At 49.5% G+C, this 20,040-nt stretch overlaps 1 protein-coding gene across 6 annotated transcripts in view; it reads left to right on the forward strand.

Moving 5' to 3' along the window:
• Positions 1 to 20,040, forward strand: part of ADGRD1 (adhesion G protein-coupled receptor D1) — a 172,153-nt gene that overhangs the window by 106,204 nt on the left and 45,909 nt on the right. For 4 of the 6 annotated variants that reach the window (XM_070275547.1, XM_070275549.1, XM_001494181.6 and 1 more), the window contains 2 exons: positions 9,047 to 9,120; positions 16,408 to 16,531. In XM_070275547.1, the coding sequence (XP_070131648.1) occupies positions 9,047 to 9,120; positions 16,408 to 16,531 (198 nt within the window). Of the gene's footprint in view, positions 1 to 9,046; positions 9,121 to 16,407; positions 16,532 to 19,483; positions 19,661 to 20,040 lie in introns of all 6 variants that reach the window. The other 2 variants (XM_070275548.1, XM_070275546.1) reach the window with 1 other exon arrangement.

Raw genomic sequence — 20,040 nt, forward strand, 5'->3', positions numbered from 1 at the left:
CTCTCCCTGGGACATTCTGATATGGCCCCCAAGGGAACACCTATAATTGAAATTTCCTAATTATCTGCAAATCCTCCAGCCTAAAAGTTTATCTTGAGAGTTCTGTTTTGTACTTTGTGCTATGAAAACAATCTTTTTTTCCTCCCAATTGAGGACACTGATGTACCTAGAGGCAGCATTTATGTGTTCTGGTTATAAACTCTTTTTTCAGATGTACATTAGAGGTTATAATCCAGAAAGGTTTTCTGGCAATAGGAAAAAATCCCAGCATATGGAAACAAGAAGCAATTATGATGATTGATTAAGGGACCACTGCCCTCTCCTTTTACCTCCCTAAAGAACGTCCTCAGAAAGCTCAGGCCCAGCCACACTGGAGTCCTGGCTCTGCCACAGGGTTCAGGGACAGGAGGGGAGGAGGATTCATCTGGGGAGGACCAAATGGATCATCGTGGAAGCCGTATTTTAAGATTAGCTTCTTATTTTTTTCTTCTTATATCACAGTACAGATAACATTAAAATGAAGTTTGTGGAACATGTTTGAAAAATTCACATCAAGTGTCCAGGGAAAAATAATTTATGACACAAATTTTCCATGAGCAAGAGGCTTCTTGGAAGAGAAATAATCCAGAAAGGGACCTAGAGGCAAAAGCTGCCCCTGTGGGAGGTGGAGGATAGAGTCTGATGAGGGGCAGAAGGCTGTGCATGGACCCTCCATGGGATGAATGCATCCCTTGATTCTGGCCCCAGACCACACAAGAGACCTGTGCACTTCAGAGTGAGACCAAAACACACCTCAGGATGCAGATGGGGGTGCCCACACCTCAGGATGCAGATGGGGATGCCCACACCTCAGGATGCTGATGGGGATGCCCACACCTCAGGATGCAGATGGGGATGCCCACACCTCAGGATGCAGTTGGGGGTGCCCACACCTCAGGATGCAGATGGGGATGCCCACACCTCAGGATGCAGATGGGGATGCCCACACCTCAGGATGCAGATGGGGATGCCCACACCTCAGGATGCAGATGGGGGTGCCCACACCTCAGGATGCAGATGGGGGTGCCCACACCTCAGGATGCAGATGGGGATGCCCACACCTCAGGATGCAGATGGGGATGCCCACACCTCAGGATGCAGATGGGGATGCCCACACCTCAGGATGCAGTTGGGGGTGCCCACACCTCAGGATGCAGATGGGGATGCTCACACCTCAGGATGCAGATGGGGATGCCCACACCTCAGGATGCAGTTGGGGGTGCCCACACCTCAGGATGCTGATGGGGATGCCCACACCTCAGGATGCTGATGGGGATGCCCACACCTCAGGATGCTGATGGGGATGCCCACACCTCAGGGTGCAGATGGGGATGCCCACACCTGAGGATGCAGATGGGGATGCCCACACCTCAGGATGCAGATGGGGATGCCCACACCTCAGGGTGCAGATGGGGATGCCCACACCTCAGGATCCAAATGGGGGTGCCCACACCTCAGGATGCAGATGGGGGTGCCCACACCTCAGGATGCAGATGGGGATGCCCACACCTCAGGATGCAGATGGGGATGCCCACACCTCAGGGTGCAGATGGGGATGCTCACACCTCAGGATGCAGATGGGGATGCTCATACCTCAGGATACACATGGGGATGCTCATGGAACAAGCACAGCCCCGGAAGTAGAAGGAGACTCCTGGGAAGAAGTAGGGGCACCAGTGTCCTATGGGACTGTTGTGGATCACAGTGTGCTGGGATTGTCTGGGACTCTCACAAGGTGACAGTGGACAAATACTTGAGATTCGAGATGCTGGGGCTGAGGGAAGGATAATCACTAGTTATGGTAGTGTAGTCTGCAACGATGAGAGTAACAATCCATTACCTGTGGCCCCCTTAGCTGGCTTACTGACTAATTCCCTGTTCCTGTGCAGGATTCAGCTGATCAAAATGAGACTTAAATATTAAAATCCCTGGCTTAATGGTAGGGTCCTTTTGTCTACTGCCCAAGTGTGTGTTTCCTCCAGGTAGAAAACTTTGCTTGTTTATAATTGATCTGCTGCTGATTTCACTCTTTTTTCATTTTCATTTTTTCATTTGCATTTTGGAGTAATGATAGATTTACAGGAAGTTACAAAGATGGTAGAAAGAGGTCTGTGTCCCCTGGACCCAGTTTCCCCCAGAGGTTACAGGTGATGGAACTAGAGTGAGTATCAAAAGTAGGAAGCCAACATCGGCACAGTGCATGTGTGTATAGTCCTGCGTCATTTTAACACAGGCAAGGTTGCTGGAACCACTGCTGAGGTTAGGATTCTACCACCAAGAACATCTCCTTTTTGTTGCGCATCCTCCCCCCACCCCCCCATACCTAACTCCTGGCAGCCGCCGATCTGCTTTCCATCTTGATCGTTTTGTCCTTCTAAGAATGATACACAAATGGAATCATACAGCGTGTCACCTTTGGAGATTGGTTCTATCACTCAACGTGATGAGAGCTATCCAAGGTGTTGCGTGTGTCCGCAGTTTATACCTTCCTGTTGTTGGGAGTGTTCTGTGGACAAACCATGGTGTGTTGAACTGTCACCCACTGAAGGATGTTTGCTTGTTCCCAGTTTTCGGTTGTTGCAAGTAAAGCTGCTGTGTGCAATCGTGTACAGGTTTTTGTGTGGAAATAGTCTCTATTTCTCTAGGATAAATGCCCAGGAGTCCATTTACAGGGGCCTAGGGTAAGTATTTTTAATATTTTTAAAAACTTCCAAACTTTCCCAGAGGGGCTGTACCGTTTCACATTCCCACCGCCAACAGATGAGCAATTTGGTTTCTCTGCGTCCTCATCAGCATTTGGTATAGGCACTATTTTCTGTTTTGATTGTTTTCATTGTGGTCTGAATTTCCCTGATGGTTAGTGATGTTGAAAATCTTTTCTTGTGCTTACTTGACATCTGTACATCCGCTTCAGTGAAGCGTCTCTTCATGTCCTTTGCCCATTTTCTGTCTGGAATAATTGTTTTTTATGGTTTTGAGAATTCTTTATGTATTCTAGACATGACTAGTGTCGTATATGTGGTGTGTAAATATTTTCTCCCAGTCTGTAGCGTGTCTTTTTATCCTGTTAACAGGGTCTTTCACAGAGCTGACACTTTTAATTTTTATGAAGTCCAATTTATTGATTTTTTTAATCTTAAGGGTTGTATTTTTGGTGTCGTAGCTAATACTCTCCATTGAGCTCTAGGACCTAAAGATTTTCTCCTATGTTTTCTTCTAAAAGTGTTATAGTTTTATGTTTAACATTCAGTCTAGGATCCTCGTGCGGTTAACTTTTGTGTGAGGTGTGAGGTTTAGGTTGAGGTATTGAGCTGTCCGTCTACCTGTGGGTGTCCAATTGTCTGACACTGTCGTCAAAGAGCTCTCTTTCCTTCACTGGACGACCTTTGCTCCTTTGTCAGAAGTTGGCTAACCGCGCTTGTGTGGGGCTGTGTCTGGGTTCCGTTGGTCTATTTGCAGACTGTCAGGATGTGTTTTTATAACTCATTCTCTTTCTAAAAATTCGCCCTGTGTATCAGGGCAATCTTGTGGGCCTCGTGAGCACGCGCAGAATGTGTTTTATGAAGCACCGTCACAGAAGTCATGGCACTTGTCTTTTTGAGGAGCGTATTTTCGGATGGGAGGAGATCATTCCACAGAGTTGAGGATCCCAGGTTTTCCATGGAAAAGACATTTTTGCTACTCGAGTGACTTTGTCTTAATTCAGACAAACGCTAATGTGGTTTCCACCCTCGCCTCTCGGGTTGGGCAGGAGAGGCGATGAGAGTCAGTTCTCCGGTTTTGAGATTCCCGTCTCAGGTCCTGCTGGCCTGGGCTGGGGCCTCTTCCCTGGGGAGTTTCTGGGGACACCTGATGTCTCTGTGGTTAACTTGCGGGGGAGGGGGAGGGGGGTCAGGCGGAGTTAAATGTTGGGAATCTGAGGCCAGGACAGGTGGCTTGATTCTATTTGAACCAAACTGGAAGCAAAGCTGCGTGACAAGCCCAGACTCATGAAAAGCCAGTAAATAAATAAAACGTCTGGCGTCCAATCGTCCTAAGTTTGTGGCTCAACACAAGATTTTTCTTTTTTTCAAACAAGAATCTTTGCAGCTCATTCATGTGGAATGGGGATGGATACTTCTGGAAATAACCCCCAACCTCTAACGCTGCGGGAACGAACTCCTAGTGGCCCTCGCCTCGCCTGTTCCTGCCTCCTCTCTGCATCTCCCTGTTCTGCTCCATGCTCACCTTCCCTCTGTCCCCATCTCTCTGTTCTCTGAGAGCTGCAGCTGGAAAAGCCAAATGCAGGAACAGTCATGGGTCCCAGGCCAGCCTGTGATAGCACATTTTCCACTGAGAACTTGGTGACTAGGTGTTACCTGGCCAGGGGACGATCTGAAAACACCTTCTGTTCAATTTTGAGGCAGGCTGTTCTAATTCCAGATCCCCATGTAACTTCAGTTGTTTTTCCTTGTTTTTGGCCTGAAACATCAAAGCAATTTCCTCTGCGTGTCTGCCTCACCTGTCTGGCGGGTTTCCAGGCTGAATACAAGCCATGAGCATGGTAATCAAGAGTCTGCAGGCTCGGCCGTCTCTCAAATGGGACTCATGGGGTTTAGGAGATGAGAGAGGGTTTGGGAAACCACAGAGGATCACAACTTAGACTGAATTCCCTTCTGTCACCAGACCCACCGCTGGGTCCCCAAATCCCACACTGACAGTGAAGACAGAGAAACTCCAGGTCCCTGGAGTTGTGTGAACACCACAGTCCTGAGGCCTTCTGAGGGCATCTCCGACCCTGGTCCCCAGTGGCCATGGCTGTGCCGCTGTTCTGCAGAAGACCCCTCCCGCTTGTCTCCTCCGCGCTCAGTGCATGTGGAGGGAGGCAGGTGGGGAGGTTGGGGCTTGATCTAGGACTGGGGCCTGGCTGTCACCTGGAGGTAAGGAGGAGCCTGTCACGCACACGGTGTCTGCATCGCGTGGTCAGGACATGTCCGCTGATGGGACAGCCCTGACTCAAGCCCCATCAAGCCCAAAGGGGCCTCGATTGGCTCGTGGGCCTGGAAGGGCAAGGGGAGGTGGAGAGGCAGGCATCATCTGGACAGGGGAGGAGGGTGTGGGTGGCCATGTGTCAGGGCCTTTGGGATGTCCTCAGATGACTTGATTGACACATTGGAAGAAGGGTGCCTGAGGTTCAAGCTGCAGCCTGGGGTGAATGGGACGTTGTGGGGGTGTGAGTGCAGGGCCTTGCACACCCTCAGTGTCCCAGACACGGACCACCTTTCCTCTTATTCTTGCTTCCCCCAAAGGTGGGACATTTAAACCATTCGGAGTCCTGGCCCCTGGCTTGCTGTGAGAGGAGCGGGTTGGAGAGGACGGTGGACAGCAGAGGGGGCTGCTCCAGACCTCCCCTGACATCCACGTGCGTCTGCCTGCGCTCTGGGAGCGGGCGTCTTGACCCCTTCCATTGCTTTATGAGGGGTCAGAATTAAGGGCCAGGGTACCATCTTTGTGTTTGGTGGAGCAGTGATAGGCAAGTGTCTCCCCAACTTATTTGTAGGCAGAAGTATACACTTGAATGAAAAGCAAGCAAATTTCTAAGCCCGGAGCATTAACAGGCTGTTAGAGATGATCCCTCTCTTGACGTGCATCTCCCAGAAGGAGACACCCTCCTGTACCTTGATTATGCACAGTAGGCAATGCATACTTGATTTATCCCCAAATGGCAAACCCCTGTGTTGTCTGAGGACGTCTCCGATCCAGGAGGAGATGCTCTCCTGAGCAGTTGTCCTGAAGCGAAGTGGGTCTGGTGGGGCCAGGCTCCCTGAGGCAGGGCCGGCTCTCTGGCGAAGGCCTTCCCTCTGGACGGCGGAGCTCGGCCGGGCCCCTCGGCTTCAGGGCTTGGGGGGCCTTCAAGGTGTACGTTGTTTCCCTCCATCCTGACGAGGACCCCTTTCCCGGTCCCTGGCCACCAGGTGACTAACTGGAGTGGTTTCCATCTCTCCCAGGCGCTTGGGAGGCTGACGGCTAGTTGACACCGCCCGCAGTTCTCCAGGAAAGTGGGCCTCACACAGATGACTCACCTTCCTCTCTCTGGCAGCTCCCCAGCCCATATGTGAGCGCCACGCCCGCTCCAAATCACGCTCCTGGGAACTCTTGGGGCCTCCTTTCCTGGAGACTTGCTGGGAGCCTTTGTTCCAGTTGGGTTGCAGACTCCAAACACAGGAGGAGGCAATTTGCTCTTCCCATTGCAGGAGCAGAGCTGGGAGGAAACTCAGATGGCGGGCGGAGGGAGGCAGGAGTTTCCCGGGCGTGATTGCTGTCTGCCCCTCCACCCTCCGGGCCACACACGCGCTTGGCTTGTTGCCGCTGTGGCTGGTTTTCAAATTCCGCTTGAAGAGTGATTTAGACATGGAGTCAGGGGGTCAGGCCTTGTAGAGGCCACTCCGGCCTCTGCGCTGCCCGGTGGAGGTGCTGCAGCACGCTGGCCCCACGTTAGAGGCCACAAGGGCAGGGACCACTGCTTCCTCCAGGAGGAGCCTCGGGCGAGGCATGCGAGCCTGCTTGCTGGCTTCCTCCAGTCCTGGCCGCCTTTACTATTTCTTTTACCTTACACAGGTAACACACAAATGCACCTCCATGCTTGGAAATGACACAGTGCTATCCTGTAGGGTGTGGGCCCAGGGCAGCCCGGGCCCGAGGAAAGCTCGCCGATGCTGGGCGGTGATCACACCAGCTTCCTATTTGTATTCTCGATTTTGTGGGTTTTGTGTGTCGAAGGTCCCCCTCACTGATGACCTCTGTGGTCCTAAGTGGCTGCAGACGCAGGGCCCTCTGTCTGAGCACAAAGTTCACAGCAGGCAGAGATGTTACAAGGGGACGGAGGAGGAAGCATCTGTAGCATTCAGTGTTTCTGAAGGGCTTGAGAAGTCCCAGGGGCCGCCCCACTCCCAGTTCCTGATTCTGCATTGGGGCCCTAGGCTGGGCCATTCCAGGTTCCCGGGTGATGCTGAGGCTGCTGGTGGGACCACACCGTGAAAATCACTCTCCTCTGTGAACACGAGAAGGGGTGCCAGCCAGGGTGTCCCCAGTGCCATTGAGGACAAGGTCAGGCATCTTGGACACAGCCTAGAAAAACAGGGTGAGAAAAAGAATGCTTGAGATTTTTAGGGTTTTTTCCCCTTTGACTTTCTTGAGCCTGATGTTGTGTTGCTTGGGCTTCCCGAGTTTCTTTATAGGTTTTGGGGTTCAGTTAAACTCATTTCCCTGAGTCCTGGGTCCTCTCCGGAACCCGCGTGTGCAGATGGAGGACAGCCCTGTGGGTTCTGACCTGCAGCTTCTCCTGCAGCTCAGTGTGGTGGCCCATGCTGTCTGGGTGGGTGGCCCCTCAGGAGCTCCTCTCAGAAATCGGAGATGACACCCGCCTGCCGGTGAGCTCGCACTTCCACGGTAACTCGTGCGTGCGACTCCTCTGAAGGTTCCACGTGTGCGGGCACAGCAGGCGTGAAGACAGAGGGTCCCTGCCCTGTGAGCTTTATTCCCATGGGGGCACAGACGCTGAATGTTTTGGACAGTGTTGAGTGCTGTGGAAAAAATAAAACTGGTAGAAGGAGATAGTGATGGGGAGGCCAGGGAAGGCCCCTCCAAGATGAGAAGATGAACAATTAGAGGAAACAGGCATAGCCTGGAGGAGAATGCTCTGGCCACAGGCCTGCAGCATTTCCAGGCACAGTTGGCTTTAGGGACGTCATCGTATGTTAAAATAACCCTAAGATGCTTGGGGAAGAGAGCAAAAGGAGTAAACATTCCCTTTTGCCAAAAGATCAGTAATAAACAGCATTAATATAATTGTACTGTGCCCACAGAGACCATCAGAGAAAATTCTAGAATGCAGGAAATGATGGATGAGCCCTTTGGTTTTTGCAGTGGGTTGAGGGGGCCTGTCAGAGGGGTGCCCATCAGTGTAGCTGCAGGCACTTACCGCCCGCCGGGGAAAGAGGAGCTGTGTGTAAGGCGTTAGAATGGCGCTAGCGGAGGGAGGTGTCACCATTGCTGTCTCTCCTGCAGAAAGGGGGCCTCAATCGATCGGTAGCTGATGCAGCCCCAAGATGAGGGAGGGGTCTCACTCCAGCCGCAGAGGCTCACGAATGGCAGCGTTGGCAGAGGAGGGAATGGAGTGAGCGCCGTGCATCAGTGAGAGGCGCGGGACTTGCTGATGGGGAATCAGCAAGATGCCGTTTGTCCTGGGAGCCCAACCTGAGCAGCCCCAGTTTCCTGAGGGAGCTGCTGGCGTCCTGAGCTTCCCAGTAACAGTTCCTGGAGGAGTCCCGGCACCTCGTTTAGGGCAGAGCAGCTGCTGCCACATGCCCCAAGGTGGCATCCAGGAAGCCCAGACGCTAGACTTTTTCTCTCTCGGGAGGGAACGAGAGTCCTAGGAACAGGGTCGTTGACTGATCTACTTGCCTTCATTCTTTTATCCATTCATTCAACAAATGTTTAGTAAGCACCAGCAGAAGACCACACAGGCACTGCTCATCATGTGCACCTTCTAGAGGGGAAGACAGCAAACGCATAAATAAGGGAATATGGAACCTGCTGCGTGGTGGTCAACGCTGTGAAAAAATAAATAAGAGGAAGGAAGGGGCTGGCGGGCTGGGGGGCAGTCTTGTTTTGAATAGGCAGGGAAGGTCTCTCTGAGGAACTAACATGTAGCAGAGACCAGAAAGAAGTGAGGGAGGGAGTCAGGTGGTTGTCTTGGGGGAACAGCATTCTAAAGGGTGGACACAGCAAGTGTGAAGGCCCTGAGGTGGGAGACCAGGCTTGAGGGCTGGTATGGGCAAAGAGAGAGTGAGGCAGGCCGGGTGACCTGGCCCTGTCTGACCACAACTGGGATCCGGATGGAAAGTCAATGACTTTGCACATCACCACCCAAGGCCCCCTGGGCCGTGAGGGTGCTGCTCTGACTTCAGTGCTGGGGACTTGGTTCTCCAGCTGCGTCCTGACATGTATCCATTCTCTCTCATTTCAGACTCGCAGGCAGTACAGCGAGGCCACCAATGAGAGCAACCGAGTCTTCCTGTACTGCGCCTTCTTGGACTTCAGGTACTGCTGCTTGAGGTCCCCGGGCAAGGACAGGGCGGGAGAGTGGGGGGAGGGTGGGGGAAGGGGCTGGTGCCACATGGGTGTCCAGGCCCATGCTCCATCACATGCCAGCCCGGGTAAACTTCCAGGGTCCCGTTTCCGGAGGCAGCACAGTCGCATCACCTTCCGGGGGCTGGAGAGGACTCAGGACAGGGGCAGGACCTGGAGGACGAGCTGGGAGAGGCTCCTCTCTGGACACAGCCAGGTTTATCAAGACACCGTCTCTTAGAGCCCAGGGTGGTCTTCAGACACTTACCCAGTTCAGCTGAGTCACCAGGACCTCAGGATGGATGACGCTGTTTGGGTGGACAGGGTCCTGGCGCCCCTGGCTGTGTCAGAGTTAGGTGCTGGACTGGGGGTCTTGGGGTCAGGAGGAGGGCTCAGGAAGCAGCTCTTTCCTGGCTGACATGTCAGCATCTTAGGATTTTAAGACCTTGATGACCACACTGGGTGAGCTGAACCTCAGCTCTGTGAGTCCTCGGCCTCTGCCGCTCAGCCCTGGACTCAGGGGTATCCTTCTTCAGCATCTCCTGTGCACACCTCTGAGGTTCACTCTTACCCTCCCTCCTGGACACCATCCCAACTCACCTCCTTGGGCTCACCTGCCCACAGGCTGGGGGGGCCTTCTCCTGATGTCGTTCTCATCGCGATGCTCCTCTGGACGTGAGCCCACCACAAACGGCCCCCATGGTCAAAACAGGGATTGAAAACAGATCCCCACAGGGCCAGGGAGGTGCCATCAGTGAGCATAAGAGACAGTTGGGAGTGGATGGGGTAGGGGCATGGCGCTAGGGTCACAGACCCTCTCAGCTGCTCAGCTCGGGCCCCCGTGGCGTGTTCCCCATGGGCTCCAGGCCCCATGTTTTCAGATCTTCTGATTGTCCGAGGTTGGATTTTTACGTGAAATTTGAAACACCATAGAGGTAAAAAGAACACATCTGGGGCCTCCGGTTCACACCCAACCTGATGGCTGCTCACCTTTCATATTGTCAGGGCTCCCCACACCTGAGCATCTTCCCTGTACCTGGACCCACGCCCCCAGGTCCCTCCAGCCCAGCATCCTCCCAGGGCCTTGCTGCCTTCCCTGGTGCAGCCTCACTCATCAGAGAAAGCCAGTCTGCTTCCCTGCCTTCAGAGGACCAGGAGACTCAAGATGCTGAGCTGGGTTGGGGTCGGGCTGTGGTGGGTTGGCTTGATCCCAGTTTATCTCCGCTCCATGAACAGTGAGGAAAATGCAGCAGGTCCCCGTAATGCTCAGCAAATATATATATATATATATATAATCTCGTGGGGGTGCTTTTCTCTGGCTGTGGCCTTCAGCAGTGCACCCACGTGCCATCTGAAAAATGGATTGACGGCTCTGGAAGTTGAGTGGTTTTGCCTTGGCCAAGTTCAGCCAGTTGCATCCCTCTATTCATATCTTTGTAAATTGTGAAAATTCAGAAGCACAATCTCCTAGAAAAAGTCACCCCGATCTTGGGGGCACTGCCAGTAGAAAAAAAATTTATGGAAGGAAAGGAGAGATGGAGTTTAGTAAGAACCAAATGAAATGTTGGTTTTTATTTTTGAAGAAATTTTAAGAGCAAAGTGCAAAGAATATTATAACAAATCCAGGTACCCATTGCCCTAAATTTTCAATTACTAACATGTTTCTATTTTTAAGAATAAATCAACAAAAACATCATAGATGATGCTAAAGAACGCTGTCTCCTCCTGTTCTTTCCCCTCAATTCCCAGAGGCAGCTACTATGTGAATACAGTGTATGTAACCTGCCTGTCCGTGTTCCCAATTATTATTTATTAGCATACAATTTGCATTCAGAAAAATGAATACATTTTTGTTATTCAGTTCTGTGAGTTTTGACAAATGAATGCAGTTGTGTAACTGCCGTCATCAAGATGTAGAGCAATTCATCACGCTCAGAGATTCCTTCCTGGCCATTTGCCGTCATCCCCCGCTCTGATCCCGGCTCTTGCAACCACTGATTCGTCTTCTATCCCTGGAGTTTTGCCTGTGCAAGAATGCCATATATATTCAATCATATAAATGGATCATAGCGTGGGTGCCCTTTTAAGTCTGGCTCCTTTCATTTAGCATAATAACATTGACGTTGTTGCATGTGTCAACAGTTCATTTTTGTTTTCTGTTGCTGTGTGGTATTCCATTGCATGGCTGTCCCATATCGTTTGTTGTCTGTTCTCCAGTGGGGGAACATTTGGGTTGTTTCCACTTTTGAGGGATTATGAATAAAGCTGAAGGTTGAACCAGCTTTGCATTCCTGGGATAAACCACACTTGGTCATGATATATTATCTTTTTATATATTGTTGAATTTGTTTTGCTAGAATTGTTGAGGATTTTGGTATCTATGTTCATGAAGGATATTTGTTTATAGTTTTCTCTTTTTGTAATGTCTTTGGTTTATGTGGCAAGGTAATGGTATCTTTGTAAAAGGTATATTTTAGAATGCATTTTGGAATAGTTTGTATAGAACTGATATTATTTCTTCCATAAATATTTGTTAGAATTCACCAGTGAAGCCATCTGAACCTTAGTTTTTGTTGTTGGTAGGTTTTCACATGCACATTCAATTTCTGTAATGGATACAGAACTATTTAGGTCATTTACTTCTTTGTAAGTGAGTTTTGGCCGTTTGTGTTTTTTGAAGAATCTGTCCAAATTATGTTTAACTTTTGGGCACGGAGATTTTTGTAGTATTCCCTAATTAGCTTTTTTCCATGTCTGTAGGGTCTGTGGTGATGTCCCTATTTCATTTTTGATATCTGTAATTTGTGTCTTCTCTCTTTTTTCTTGGTCACTCTTACTAGAGGTTTATCAATTTTATTGATTTTTTCAAAGAAACATCTTTTTATTTCTCTATTGTGTTTTTATTGTCAATTTCATTGATTTATCCCCATCTCGTTGTCTTTAGTTTATTTCTTTCTGCTTGCTTTGGGTTTAATCTGCTCTTCATTTTTTAATTTCTTAAAGTGGAGGTTTGGATTATTGATATGAGAACTTTATTATTTTCTAATATAAACATTTAATGTTATAAGTTTTCCTGTAAGCACTGATTTAGCTGCATCTCATGAATGTTGAAATGTTGTTTCATTTTCATTAAATTAAAAATATTTTCTAACTATCCTTATGACTTCCTTTTCAACCCATATACTGTTTTAAAGTGTATTGTTTATTCCAAATATTTGAGACTTTCCAGAGATCTTTTTGCTATTGATTTCTAATTAAAATTTTTGTTGATCTGAAAACATTTTTTATGTAACTTCAATTCTTTTTAATTTGTAAAAAAGTTGTTTTATGACCCAGAATATGTTTACTCTTGGTGAATGTCCCATATGTACTTAGAAAAAATGTATTCTTTTCTTTTTATTTTTTCTTGGTGAGGAAGCTTTGCCCTCAGCTAACATCTGTTGCCAGTCTTCCTCTTTTCTTTGCTGGAGGAAGATTGGCCCTGAGCTAACATCCATGCCAGTCTTCCTCTACTTTGTGTGTGGGACGTCTCCACAGCATGGCTGATGAGTGGAGGAGGTCCGTGCCTGGGATCCAAACCCATGAACCCGGGCTGCCAAAGCAGAGCAGGAGGAACTTTAACCACTGCGCCATGGGGCCAGCCCCCAAGAAAATGTATTCTTAATGGAGTGTTCTATAAATGTCAATTAAGTCACATTGATTGATAGTGTTCAGATCTTCTGTAACTTTATTACCTTTCTGTCAACTTATTCTATCGATTAATAAGAGAGGAGTGTGAATTCTATATTCGGTTTTATCAGTTTTTTAGAAAAATGTATTTTGAAGCTCTTTCTCAGTGCGTATACAGTTAGGATTCTTATGTCTTCTTGGAAATTGACCCCTTTGTCATTATCCAAAGTCCCTGTCCATCCTGGGAAATATTTGTGGCTCTGAAGTCTACTTTGTCTAACTTTGATTTAGCTATTCTGGCTTTCATAGTTAGTGTTTGCACGCTGTATCTTTTCCTATCCTTTTACTTTAACCTATTCATATCTTTATAGTTAAATCAAGTTTCTTATAGACTGCATGTGACTGGGTTCTGCTTTTCTATCCAATCGGAACATTTCTGTTTTTAATTGGCATGTTAGATAATTTATATTCAATGTGATTATTGATGTAGTTGGATTAAACCTGCCATGTTGCTAGCTGTTTGCTATTTTTTCTATCTTTTCGTTGTTTCTTATGTTTTCTTTTTCTCACTTCATTTGGATTTTGGGGGCTAGTGTATGATGTTATTTCATCTCCACTCTTGATTTTAGTTTATACTCTCTTTTTAATTTTTTGCAGCGGTTGCCCTTAGGCTTACTAGTGTATGCCTTTCGGTCGTCTGTGTCCACCTTCAGATAACCGTCTGTCACTGCACGTGTGTCCTAAGACATTAATCTTTTCACAGTTCCCCCTCCCATCCCTTGTGCTTGCTTGTCATACATTTTACCTTTACAGATGCCCCAAATGCACAATATGGTGATAGTATTTTTGCTTTAGACAATTAGTTATCTTCTAGAGCAATTATAAATAAGAAAATTATAATTGCATACTTCCCTTCATCTTTTTCCATTTCCAGCTATTTTATTTCTTTGTGTAGATCAAAGTTTCCATCTGGCATCATATGCTTTTAACTTTTCCTGTAGTGTGTGAGTCTCCTGGCAATAAATTCGTTTTTTGTTTGAGAAAGCATTCTCTTTTATTTCTGAAAGATATTCTCACTGGGCTTAGAATTCTGGGTCATTTTTTCTAGACTTTCACTTTAAAAAAGACGTAAGCAATATGTCAATACATTGTTCTTTTAAAATGTAAAACATTGTATAAAAGCAGACGACCCTTTACATACAATTATATCTTATCCTGATCTGCTCGCCTCTCTCTAGCAGGAGCCACAGCAGGGAGATCTTTGTGGGTGTTTTCTCAATCATTTATGTATGATTTATACTTCTGTTGAAAGGAAATAAGTGGTATTGCTTAGTTTCACGTTTCTCACATCATTTCATGACACTTTGTTTTGTGCTCTGCCCATATTGTGCTCTGTGCTCATCTCTTTTAACGATGTGTAGTATTTTTTTCCTATTTATACATGCACCACATTTTATTTATGCGTGTGAGTGCACGTTTTTCTCTTGCACGCAGACTTCCTGGGTCACAGGGTTGTGCACGTTTTGCTGATGTCTGACATCGCCCAGCCTGGCCTGCAGGGCAGACTGTCTGTGCGGAAGCCGGGAGCCCGCCCGCCTTGTGTTCCCTGGCACTCTGGGAAGGGATCTTCACACCCGGGAGGAGGTGCTGCCCACTAGGGCTCAGTTCCCCTGGCGTATTAGGCCATTGTCACACCTTCACGGCTCCATTTGGGAAAGTGATTTTCCTGGTTTTAATTCCCAGTCGCCCTCTGTGTTAGCAGAAGCACAGTTTTTTGTTTTTGGGTTTTTTTTTAAAGATTTTATTTTCCTTTTTCTCCCAAAGCCCCCCGGTACATAGTTGTGTATTTTTAGTTATGGGTCCTTCTAGTTGTGGCATGTGGGACGCCGCCCCAGCATGGCCTGACGAGCGATGCCATGTCCACATCCAGGATTCGAACCAGCGAAACCCTGGGCCGCTGCAGCCGAGTGTGTGAACTGAACCGCTCGGCCACGGGGCCAGCCCCACGAAGCACAGTTTTTGTCCCCTTGGCCATGTTCACCTAATTCAGTGCCTGCTAGTTTTCGGGCCACACTCTGACTGAAGGTGGCTTTCATACATTCAGTGGACAGACAGAGGTGCTGTACGTAACCGGACAGCCCATGTCACTGACTCTCCTCAAGGTCCTGGAGACATTAGACCAGAACCAGTGGTAGAGGGAGGAGGATATGACCCAATCTTTCCATCCCTTTTCTTCTGAAGTGGGGTTTTGCTGGCTGTGCCCTCTGGTCTCTGCTGAATGCCCCCCACCTCCCGAGGAGGGCAGACCCTGCATCGTGAAAAGTGCCTCTGAGGCTGCTGACCGAGTCTCGGCCATCAGGCTCAATGCCCGCCTGAGCTGTCTCCAAATGACCCTTCCCACCCGGCCCTCAGGTTCTGTGTCGCCCGTGAGCACAGAGTTCCAGTCATACCGCATCGCATCCTCACGGGGACACCCTCTGCCTCAGGGATGGAAATAAAAATGCTGCCAGCTGTGCTTGCTTCGTGGCACACTCTCAGGGCGGGGGTGGGGCAGGGGCACGACTGAGTCTTTATCAGTCACTCCCGCCCCCAAAGGCACATTTCTCATCTGCTACGTTCGCTGCTGACATTACAGTCAAACTGAAGATGAAGCAAAGAGAAACTAGAGCCTTTTAATTTCTTCAGCTTTGTGAAAGCTTTCTGCCAAGGCCCCTGCCAAAGATCTGTCTTTGCTGATAACTCAAAGTTACAATGTCCGGGAAGAACCATTTAAACATCTCTTTGGGAATTTGAAAGTATAGAGAGAGACGGAGAAGAGAATTATAATCGCCGAGATTCTCACCAGAAGAATGAACCACGGTTAACCTTTGAGTCATTTCTGTCTAGGTTTATACTTTAAGAAATGATACAAGTACTGTGTTGATGCATTATTCTTTAAAAAAGGAAAACGTTATAAAGAAGCAGACGTCTCTTTGACTTTTACATCTTATCCTGAGCTCCTCCCCTCTCTGGAGGTAACCGCTGGGGAGTTGTCTCAATAGTTTATACACAGTTGATGTTCGTGTGCACGGAAAATGTGAAGAATAGGATCTCGTTGTGTGTCGTGCCCCTGGCAGCATTGTGACACATGAAACATTATACATTACGTTTTTGGGTTTTATCCATATCGATACACCTTTTTGACTGACATGTAGTATTTTGTCATATTGGTATATATTATAGTTTATCCAGTTCCCCAAGGTGGACATTAGATTACTTTAATGTTCTCTAGTGTCACCCATCACTTAGTAAATACCCTGACGTGTCCCCTGTGCATATACCTCAGAATCCTCTAGAAGTAGGATTGCTGGGTGGTAGGACTTATACATCTCATTTTTTGGTGGCTATTGGTCCAGGTGCTTTCAAAGCCATTGTGCCAAAGTGACCCCACCACTTTCCTCTCCCAGAAGGAGGCCTGTTTCCTTGTGGCCTGATCAACACCAGCCGCGCTCTGCTCTTGTCAGCCTGATGCATGAGAAGCCTTTCTGAGTCCACTGGCCAAGGGTGGTCTGGTGCTTCCTGCTGACCATTTCTCCCATGTCCTGTCCTCAGCTCCGGGGACGGGATCTGGTCGAACCAGGGCTGTGCGCTCGTGGAGGGGAACCTCAGCTACTCCATCTGCCACTGCACGCACCTCACCAACTTCGCCATCCTGATGCAGGTGGTCCCGCTGGAGGTAAGAGCTGGGCGTCGAGGGGTCCCAGGCTTCGAGGAGGTGCCCTGCCTACCTTGGGCTGCAGGCAGGGGCAGGGTGGCCTGTGTTACCCGTCACTGTCCGGGGGGGCTGGTCAGGGAGGCTCTGTGATTAGGGACATTTGCGAGGCTCTACTTTTTTTGGCAGAAGAAATCTTTGCCTCAGGTGTCCTCAGGCCGCACCTGTGCAGACCCTGCTCCCTCCCGAAGATTTGTGTGCAGACTGGAAGGTGGTCACGCCAGCACTTTCTGCCTTCTGTCACTGGGCTGTGACATCCTCCCTGTGCTGCGGGGTGTCATGGCTGTGTCCAGTTCAGCTGAGTGAGGTCCTGGGCTGTAACCTGTGTGTGTGAGTGTCCAGCGAAGGAGTCACCCAGTGTGAGACACAGGTGCCTATGTCTACAGTGTGCCTACGCCACATCCTCTGAGCATTGCTGCTGTGAGACAGGAGACACTGGGCTGGACAGGGCACTGGGCCTGTTTCTGAGAGACCTGACTTCTAGCTCCAGAGTTAGCAAGCCCTGTGGTGGGCGAAGTGATTTTCAACAACCTTCTGGTCTCCTTCTCTCTAAATGGGACCATGACATCTTCCCTGGAGCCTCAGGTTAAGGATGGAGCGGGCCTCCTGGTTGGTTCAAAATATTTTATCTTTATTTCCTACTGGGCTTCATGGTCAGCCCTAAGGGCTAGAGATTCATTTCTTTGGTTCAAGGCAAGCATAGCTTGTAAGAGAGAAAAAAGTGCTCTTTAAAAATGCAGATGCCCCTGGGTGGGCTCCTTGGACCTGTTTTCAGTCTCTGACACCTGTGTGTGAATGAATGACTTCATGGGCTTCCAGGCTCCCAAAGGGCCGTGAATTTCTACGGTGGGGGAGGAGAGGCAGGAGGAGGTGGGGCTGTTCCTCCTAAGGATCTCCTAAGGTCCACCAAAGCCAGGCACCTATAGACAAATTTTGTTTCATCCCAAACTGTGTTTTGGAAATTGAAAAATTTTATTTACGACTCTGAAATTCTGGCTCCTCTTGAAGATTCAGAGGGTTTGGCGATGCTGCGCCCGAGTTCTTACTCAGAACAGGGAGGCTGGAGCTGAGCAGAGCCTCCCTGCTTCAGCAGAGCTGTGCTCTCCACCCAGCTTGGCTCAGCAGCCCCTCCCCTCCTCTGGGCGGGTGCTCGAGCTCCTGCTCCTTGTGCCTGAGTGGAGGGAGGCGGGCGAGCCTGGGAAATGAGCTGGGGGCTGGGATGTCTGCACCTGCTGAAAGTGACCTTTGCTGTCCTCACCTGCTCTGGCAGGCGCTCCGGCAAACCCCCTTCCTGTTACGGGGGTGGCCCGCCCTCCCTGGGCACATCCACTCCACCGGGGTCTGTCTGTTTAGGAACAGGCTCCATTCTCTGGGATTCTGGAGGCCAGGGACTGCGTAGATCGGGCGTCAGCAAATATTTGAGGAGTGCTTAATTGGATCAGTTCTGTCTGGAATGTGTGATTCCTGTAGCAACACCAAGATTGCAACTGGTCGCCCCGTAAGGACCTCATCCATCATCATTCAACACGTACTTGTCAGCACCTACGATGGGGCAGGCTCTGGAGGTTCAGTGGCAAACCAGAAAAATACTGAGTTTCTGCTTTTGAGGAGCTTATATTCTAGTGGGAAAGACAGAAAATAAACAGATTAGCAAACAAATGGGTAATTTCAAATAGCAATAATTGTAGGAAGAGCACTGAAGAGAGCGATGGAGAAAGTGGCGGGGGAAGGAGATGGCCTTCTGACGGTGTGGTCCGGAGAGGTGTCTCCGTGGAAGGGACATTTGAATGGCCGAAGAAGCTAGTCTCTTGAAGGCCTGGGAGAAGACTGTTCCAGGTTAAGGAGCAGCGAGCGCAGAGGGCAGGAGGCAGACATGGGCTCGGAGTCAGGGATGGAGGGCGCTGAGCGTGCCGTGGCTCTTTCTGTTTGAGAAATGCAGCATGGATTTTGCATCGAGAACATGACCTGCTTGTGGAGAATCCAGAGGGGAGTTCCACGCTAGCCCTAAGAGGACATGGGGTCGGCACCACACCCCCGACCCCCACGCACCCCCCATGCGCAGACACACCCAACATTGGCCATGTGTGGGAGCCTGGACAAATGGCCCCCTTTGCCCTGCTTGTGATGAAACTTCAAGTGAGAGAGTGGAGTGTGCAGACTCCTCGGCAATCCCATCAATCGGAGTTGCCAAGGAAGCGTGGGTTATGTCTGGGAACCCTGACCGGGCATGAAATGAAGCCGAGGCACTTACAGGCCAGGCATCCTTCACGCTGTGCGCTTTGAGTTTCCAAAGGGTGGTTCTATCATAGGGCCTGTGGGGTGTGCGCCCACTTGTTTGCCCTTAGAGCACCCTTAGAGGTAAATGTTCAGGCAGGTGTGACCCCCAGACAACCCCAGTGGGTGTGACGTCTAGGGAGCAGCTGCCCATCAGGCGACTGCACCTGGTCGCCTTCCCTTTTCCTCTCCATTCCTCCCACGCACTCTGTCAAAACCCCTTTCTCATTATCCCTCAGCTCTTTTATCCTCCTCCACTGCTCCTAAATCAGGGCTGTGCACAGGAGGCTGTGAACCATTAGTAGCTAGGGAGGGCCATTGCTAGCAATTTAAGGGAAAATGAAATAGAATAAAGTGCAATATACCAGAGTGCACTGAAGTGGAAAGGGGAAGTCTGTGCTGTGAGCCTGGGTGTCAATGACCTTGACTGCAGGAGATGCCCCTGAAATCCATCCCATCCATTCTTCCATCCCATCCATTCTGTCCTATCCCATCCCATCCATTCCATCCTGTCCCATCCCATCCATTCCATCCTCTCCCTTCTCTTCCATTCTGTCCCATCCCATCCATTCCATTTCTTTCTCTGTCATCCTTTCCTATCGTGTTCTGTGGGTCATGATATCACAAATATTTCTCACCAAGGTCGGACCCCAGGAGGTGAGCAGCCTGGCCTCCGTGAGGCTCGTGCCTCCATCTGTCTCCTCTGCTGCACGTCCTCCTCTCCTCGCTCCTCCAGGCCTCAGCCCACACGGCTCATTCACGCATCCCTCTGGTGTCAGTGAGAGTCCAGTGACTCACCTCGCCATTCCAGAGGAAAAGGTACTGAGCTGCTGCCACGCAGAAAACAATATGTCAGTAAAACTGGGAGGGTCTGAGTGATGCTGTGGCCAAGTCCCTTCATTTACGAGTGGAGAAAATGAGGCCCAGAGACAGGGATGGTTTTGCCTGTGGTCCTTCATTCATTCAACAACCAATTGCTGAGTTCTAGGTGAAGACCCCAGGCTTTTGGGCATTAGTCTGGACTTTGGAAGATAGCAGTGGAAAAATCACAGTGCTCACGGTCTTGGGGGGGATGCAGACACTCAGCCATGGAAGCATGCTATGTGTGTGGCAGTGAGGGTGATGAGGAGAATATTGTAAGGCGAGAGAACATGACCTGGGTGACGGTGGTGCTGTTTTAAAGAGGACAGCTGTGGCAA

The sequence above is a fragment of the Equus caballus genome, chromosome 8, assembly GCF_041296265.1.
Source record: "Equus caballus isolate H_3958 breed thoroughbred chromosome 8, TB-T2T, whole genome shotgun sequence".
Taxonomy (NCBI): Eukaryota; Metazoa; Chordata; class Mammalia; order Perissodactyla; family Equidae; genus Equus; species Equus caballus.